At 61.9% G+C, this 7,237-nt stretch overlaps 1 protein-coding gene across 1 annotated transcript; it reads right to left on the bottom strand.

The window, feature by feature from the left end:
* Window positions 1-2,686: 2,686 nt before the first annotated feature.
* Window positions 2,687-5,618, bottom strand: PPIA (peptidylprolyl isomerase A). The gene is made up of 5 exons (XM_032304477.1): window positions 5,487-5,618; window positions 4,423-4,453; window positions 4,231-4,319; window positions 3,882-4,054; window positions 2,687-3,014 (listed from the first exon to the last, which is right to left on the bottom strand). The coding sequence occupies exons 1-5, from the start codon at window positions 5,553-5,555 to the stop codon at window positions 2,882-2,884; spliced, it is 495 nt and encodes a 164-aa protein (XP_032160368.1). The 5' UTR covers window positions 5,556-5,618; the 3' UTR covers window positions 2,687-2,881.
* Window positions 5,619-7,237: the final 1,619 nt, after the last annotated feature.

Raw genomic sequence — 7,237 nt, 5'->3', positions numbered from 1 at the left:
GCCACACAGACAGACAGCTCATGTCAGACAGGGGATGGCGTGAGCGTCCCAAATGGTATCGTTTCTAACAGGTTGAGAGTGAAAGTCCACGAGTCCTTAGTTATCAGAAGAGAGAGATTCGAAATTCACTCTATTTTCACGGTTTCAGAATAATGATTGATTCAGGCCGAGGTGAGACCGGAGGCCTGGGAACCGAGGCAGTGTCGCCTACGCACCACCTGCTCACCGGGAGGCGGACAGAGTCCCTTCCAGTAGGGCCGTCCAGCGGGCAGCACTGCCTCACCGTGGAGACAGCCTGAGGTCAGGTGCACCCCACCAGAGGCAAAATCGAGGGCACACAGCCTCACCCACAAGGTCTTCCTGCTCAGAAGGGTCAGCTTGAGAGTAGTGAACATTCTCCGCTTCACTTCTAGCTCACAGAGGAACATGCAAGGAAGGGACACGGACAGGTGATGTCTGGCTGCTCCAGAATTGAGGAGCTGCCCGACATCACTGTTCCCCGCTACTTAGGGAGCCAATGATAAAGTGCAGGCTGGGGCTCCTGGGTGGCTCAGTCGGCTGGGCATCTGCCTTCAGGTCATGATCTCCGGGTCCTGGGATTGGCCGACCCTCACCCCAGAAGCAAGCGTGACAGCGCATGGGTCCAAGCATGTGGTCTTCCTGGGGTCTGGGGCAATGGATTATGGTGACAATTGCCCAAGTCAGTAAGTTCACTAATAATTATTCTATTAAGAAGGGTGAATTTTATGATGTGTAATTATAATCTCAAGAAAGTACTTAAGAGAAATCCCACTATGCAAAAAAAGTGGAAGGATCATTGTGGATTTAAAGAGACTGGAGACACAGAACAAGATGTGGGGCCTGGGCTGGGTCCCGGCCAGGCGGAGAAGGGGGTTGCGGAAGGCACCAGTTGTAGGGGAGTCCCACCGTAACAAACTTGTCCCAAGCCCCCTGGGGAAAACCTAAATATGGACCAGGTACCACAGATTGTATGGATTTTGCCCCATTTTCGGAGGTGTGAGAGGCGTTGGGTGAGGCCTGCCTTCAAGGGAGCGTGTTTGGCCAACTCCCCAGGGTATGGGGGACACCGCAGCCACACCACAATGCGGACCTGCCCACCCTGCCTTCTCCTGGGGGCCTTCATCATGGAGCACTGACTGACCCTTACTTTGCATAGGTTTGAGCTTGCCCTCATTTTGAGAACCAAGCCCAGTATGTTTTGGGGAGACACATGGGTGCTGGAGATGGACAGGGACAGAGATTAGAACCACGGCTGCCTGTGGCGAGGGAACCAGCACGCCTCGAGCGACAGGCAGCTGCTCTCCTTCCCAGCTCTCCCAATGCACGGATGCTGGGCAACTTCTAAAGGTGGCCTGAGAGGATCCCCACCCTGGTTCTGCGTGCCCTTGTGCAGTCCCCTCCCCTCAAGGGTGGGCTGAACCTCACAAACACAGCAACTGTGACACTGCATTGTCCCGTTGTGGGGACTGACTTCCACTGACTCTGGCATCACCCCTCGTATCACCGTAATGGACACAACCACTGACCAGGTGTGGATGATCGAGGACTAACCTGTTAACAAAAGAACAAGGCAGACTGGGTTGATGAAACGTCTCCCGGACACATGACGCACATGGACAGTGTCCCCACAGTCACCGAGGACAAGAGAAAATGACACAGCCACAGACACACCAGCACCGTGTGCAGAGGGAACTGGCGAGCAGCCAGACATTCTCACACCACTCAGAACAGCTCCCGGCTCAAGAGCCCCTACAGGCAGGGGTGCTGCGGGTCACAGAGGGTGCTCCTAGCTTGTAGTTCTAGACCTTTAGCAGGCTCCCTTCTGCCTGTCCAGCAAGCTTATCACTGAACATCTGCACCACTTGGTCTCAAGCCCAGCTCACGAAGGGCAAGGGCCTTGCCTCAACCAGACCTGGGGACTCCGGATGATCAGGTTCCCACGATGGCAAGGTGGCAGCCCTGGGAGTCCTGACAGAGGTGGGGATTCAAGTCATGGGTCAGGCAGATTCCTGGGCTCTTGCCCACCTTTCCCCATCACTTTCCTTTGTTAACATCCTTGCTTGCCAACCTTGTCCCCTAAGGCTGTTCCTGAAGTCAAGCTGAAGATCCAGCTACTCCACAATCACAACATGAGCCAAAAACCTTCCCCAGGCTCTCCCGCAGAGGCACTGGGCACCTACAAAGCAATCGCCTCACAGGAGATCCAGAACCAGGTGCTGCCAGCGGTTAGAAGACTCAGCATAGGTGAGCCTGGGCTGGGCAGGTCGTCAGCCTTTGGCTCAAATCATGATTTCAGCATCCTGGGATCAAGTCCTACATCAGGCTCCCTGCTCAGCAGTAAGCCTGGTTCTCTCCCTCCCACTCATAAAAATAAAGCACATAGTCCACATAGCAAATGGGGGAAACCTAGCACCCCCTTAATGCCAGCAGACTTACATCCCAATGCAGGCCTCCAAAAGTTAGGATTCCACTTCCTGTAACAGTCCCCACCCCGCTCCAAAGCTCTGGTCCAGCAAGAGTCACCTCCTGCTGAAGTCACAGTCTGTGGACCCCCAGCCCCCACATACTCTGGGGTCACCTTGTGATGGCTATTTCTTGGGTCAGGGGAGCAAACCAACCTGTTGCTGCAAGGACCCCCCGCCCCCCTCAAACAAGGACAGACAGCTGTGGTTTAGGTTTTATTTCATCATAAACTGAACTCTGAGATCCAGCTAGGCCTGGGGGTAAGGAACCATGGAACCCACAGAACTGCAGCGAGCGGAGATTCTGGGGTAGTTCGAGCAGGCAGGGGTAGAGGGATGCTCTCCCGAGCTACAGAAGGAATGGTCGGGTAGTTAAGATAAAACACGAGTCAGACTGATCAGATCTGTCCACAGTCAGCAATGGTGATCTTCTTGCTGGTCTTGCCATTCCTGGACCCGAAGCGCTCCATGGCCTCCACGATGTTCATGCCCTCTTTGACCTTGCCAAAGACCACGTGCTTGCCATCCAACCTACAACACGACAGGCGGCATCAGTGCTGGGGCCAGTGACCAAGCGGCTCGCACTGCGCAGGTAAGGGAGCGGGGGCCCCACACCCCAACAGAGTACATCCAAGAACATCAGGAGGGGAGCGCACTCAGCTTTTAGCACCAGCGCCCACTGACCCAACACTGCATCCATTTAGCTGAACAAATGGCAACACCACAGTGACTAGGAATCAGCCTCAGAAGGTGAAAGTTCTCTCAACTGCTGTTAACAATGCTCTGCTCGAAACAGACCCTGAAGCGCACCCGTGTGGCCCAGTGAGTTAAGCACCTCCAGTCATCATCTCAGGGTCCCAGGGTCCCAGGGTCCCTGCTCAGCGGGAAGTGTGCTCCTCTTCCGCCTCTCCAGTACCTCCCCCAGCTCACAGGCCCTGGAGAGCCAACAAGCACCGCTCTTTCCTTGTTTGTGAGTGATCTCCACACCCAACACAGGGCCTGAATTTATGATCCTGAGATGAAGCGTTCAGCCCTCCTGCGGAAGTGCCATTCACTCCTCTGCTGAGCGCCCCTCTCCCCATTCCGGTGTCTGTCTTTCACGATTTTATTCATTAGAGATCACAACTAGGCAGAGATGCCGGTGTGTGTGTGTGTGTATAGCAGGCTCCCTGCCCAGCAAGGAGCCCGAGGCAGTACTTGATCCCAGGACCCTGAGCCCAAGGGAGACAGACGTTCAACCCACTGAACCACCCAGGCATCCCCAGTATCTTGCCTTCTGTAGCACAGGACGGAATTCTGTAGCTCCCCCACGTTCCCCCACCCCTTTAGATGGAAAACAGAAACGGGGAAGAGAGGGTCTGTCGCCCCTTGGTACTCTTCGCCGTGCTCTGCCCTTACCATTCGGTCTTGGCAGTGCAGATGAAGAACTGGGAGCCATTCGTGTTGGGTCCAGCATTGGCCATGGACAGGATGCCAGGACCCGTGTGCTTCAGGATGAAGTTCTCATCATCAAACTTCTCCCCGTAGATGGACTTGCCACCAGTGCCATTATGGCGTGTGAAGTCCCCACCCTGTAAACAAGAGCAAAACCTGTCACTCCTGGCAGCGCGATCGGAAAATGCACCAGACTTCGAAACTCTACCCTGAAAACACCAGCTCCAGCTGACTCGCAAGGTCAAGTGGGCAGCAGCTCCCACACACGCACCGGCTCGCTCTCCGGGGAGACTCACAGCAGCGCAGCCCGTACCTGGCACATAAATCCCGGGATGATCCTGTGAAAGCAGGAACCTTTGTAACCGAATCCTTTCTCTCCGGTGCTCAGAGCACGGAAGTTCTCTGTCGCGAGAAAACACACACACCCACATGTACACAGACACACCCGCAGGCGCTCAGGGTCGCGACCTGCCGCACGCCAGGGCTCCGCACCAAGAACACTCACCTGCCGTCTTCGGCACCTTGTCTGCGAACAGCTGCAAGAGAACAGAGCGTGGTAAGCGTCCGCGCGCGTCTGCGGCTCGGCAGCCCGTCTCAGGGCCTCCAAAACACGACAAGAAAATGCCTCTTTGGTGATTATCACGAATCCCAAGAACCAACGGCTCCCGCCAGGCGGAGGTCCCGTGGGGTCGGGATGGGCAACACAAGACCCAGACGCGCCAAACTCCGCCACCGGCCAGGAACCCGCGCGAGACTTCCCTGCCCCCAACATCAGGGGCCTCACACTCCGAACGCGCGTGGCGGCTCCGAGCACCCGCTCCGGAGCGCTCAGACCCCCGCGGCGGCCTCACCCCGTCGGCTCCCGGGGGCCGTCCTGCACCCGGAGTCCCCGCGGGGCGTGGGACCCACTTCCCACGTAACTGACGCCGCGTGCCCGCGCGGGGGCCCCCGCCGCAGCTCCACCCGCAGGGGTGCAGGCGCCTCCCGCAAGCCCCGCCCGCCCGACCACGGGGCGTGGGGAGGCTGGGATCTGCCCCCGGAGGCCGCCAGGAGGGGATTCCGCACGTCCCCCAGCAGATGAGCCCCCGGGAGGGGCCGAGGCCGCGCCACGTGCGGAGGGCTGCCGGGCGCGTCCCCGTGCGCCGCCCGCAGAGCTGCCGGGGGACCGTTGGGCGGGCGGGGCCGGCGTCGTCGGCGCAAGGCGGGGGCGCCGCACGCTTCCGCCGGGCGGGGCCGGGCCGCTTCCGCAGTGCGCCCCCCCTCCCGCACCGCTGTCCCCTAGGCCGCCCCCCGGGGCCCCCGCCGCCCCGCCTGCGGGCGTTGCCTACCCCGAGCGCGCGGCCCGAGCACGTGCGCGCCGCCCGTCCCCCGCCGCCCCGCCTTTGTCCGCCGCCGCCCCTCCCCCGCCGCCCCCGGCCGCCCAAAATGGCCCCTCGTCAGGAAATGGCGCCGCACCGCCCGCGCTCCTCGGGCCGGGGCTGCCCGTCCGCCCGCGCCCCCGCTCGCCGCCGCCCCCCGTTCGCCCGCGCCCGCCCGCCCGCGCCCGTGCGGCGCGCCCCGGCCGCCCACCTCGAAGGAGACGCGGCCCAAGGGCTCGCCGTCCACGGCGATGTCGAAGAACACGGTGGGGTTGACCATGGCTGGGCGGCGCGGACGGCTCCGGAGCGGCGGCGTCTGCAAGGCGGCACGAGCCGCGCCGCCGTCCCTTTTATAGCTCGCCGGGCCCCGCCCATGGCCGGTCGCGCGCCCGGACTCTGGCCAATCGCGAGCGCGAGCTGGCCGGAGTGATGGTACGGCTGGCCTATGAGCGGAGACGGCGCCGGAGGGGCGGGATGGGGGCGCGCGTGCGCGCTGACGGCGCAGGCAGGTTCCCGCCTGCGGGCTCCGTCGCGCCGCTGCGGCGTGGGGACTAGGTCGGGGACGGGGTGCGGGCGTGGGGGGCCGAGGCCCTGCGCGCCGGCGGAGCCCTAGGGAGCGCCGGGCGGGAGGGGGACGGAGGCGACGGCGCGGGCAGGCCTATGCAGCCCGGCGGCCAGGGCGTGTCCCCATTGCGCAGAGGGGGCAACTGAGGCGAACGCAGGCCTCAAGGTCGCGCCGCCCGCCAAGGTCGCCCGTGCCCCCAGGCCTGCACCCCGCGACCCCGCGCGCGGCTGGGGGCGTCGGGTGTTCCCGGGCATTGCCCCCTTCTCCAGCGCACGGAAGGCGCCGCCGCCCCCGTCTCAGAGGTTACGAAATGCCTCCAAATGCCCCACTTTCCGAAAATACCCTGCAGAGTCCGCTCGAGCTTTCTCCGGGAGGGGGACGTGGACGCGAGGGCCGGGCAGGCGCGTACCTGCAGAGACGCGGCGCGTGTTCTTGCCCCCTTTCGACCTAGGGAGCAGGAGTGAGCCGCGCCCCAGACGGCGTCCACCCCCACGCCCGGGCTCTGACGCGGACGGTGACCCCATCCCCCGTGCGGAGGCTGGAAGGGGGTTGTCAGGTCCTCGGAGGCCGCTTAGTTGCAGCAGTCCCGGTGTCCTTTCGTGTGTCGTCCGCCCGGCCCAGGAAGCCGCTCGATGCGCCCCGCCGGGGGCGTCCCGCGCTGTCCCGGCAGCTGCGTGCGGAGCCCGCGTGTGCTGGGCTGGCAGACCCTGCTTCCCGGCCCCGCCACCCCGCGGCCCCCGCTGTCAGCGCTGCAAAGTGGGGCTCCTCCCTGTGAGCAGCTGCTCGGAGTCACCGGCCTGCGAGTGTTCCGAAGCCAGACCTGGAAACCGTCGCCCCCCTCCCGTATCCCCTGGGGCTTGGTGACCTTGAGGAAGCTGTGCGTTTCCTTTTGCATTAAACAAAGTGCCCCAGGCCCTCAGCCCTAAACGCGCCGCACGGCTCTCTGGCCTCCACGCTGAGCCCTGTAGCACTTAGGGACCCGTCCTAGGGAAGGGAGGACCCTGCGAATGCAGAAGGGACCTGGCTCACGCTCACATCCCAGTAAAGTGTTGCCTTCTCGTAAACATCCCCGGGGTCAGCACAGTCCCGGAGCTGCCCCTTGCATTCACACCAGCACGCAGTGTGTGCACTCAAGGAGATGAGCGTGCTAGAGGAGCCGGTGGGGCAGGCAGTCCCGAGTTAGCATTATCAGCTGAACCCAACTTCCTAACTGAGTAAAGTATCAGCTGGCCCAGAACCTCAGGAATGCGGGGCTGTCCTGCCTTGTTTGGATGAATCACACTTGAAGCAAACCCGATGGAGACAGCTCCCTGATCCCACTAGCTCCGGGGTGCTCTAAACCCACCAGCACGGCTCTGTAACCTTGTTCCTATAGCATGTTCTGCACAAATGGGTCT

Source organism: Mustela erminea, chromosome 11, assembly GCF_009829155.1.
Source record: "Mustela erminea isolate mMusErm1 chromosome 11, mMusErm1.Pri, whole genome shotgun sequence".
NCBI lineage: Eukaryota > Metazoa > Chordata > Mammalia > Carnivora > Mustelidae > Mustela > Mustela erminea.
This window is presented reverse-complemented; position numbering and strand designations above follow the sequence as displayed.

Bases quoted from the DNA above. Each gene is read 5' to 3' on its own strand.
- PPIA (XM_032304477.1), bottom strand. From the start codon at position 5,555: ATGGTCAACCCCACCGTGTTCTTCGACATCGCCGTGGACGGCGAGCCC. The intron at 4,320-4,422 runs GTGAGTGTTCTT...TTCTCGCGACAG, and splicing joins CAAGGTGCCGAAGACGGCAG to AGAACTTCCGTGCTCTGAGC. The intron at 3,015-3,881 runs GTAAGGGCAGAG...GTCGTGTTGTAG, and splicing joins TGCACTGCCAAGACCGAATG to GTTGGATGGCAAGCACGTGG.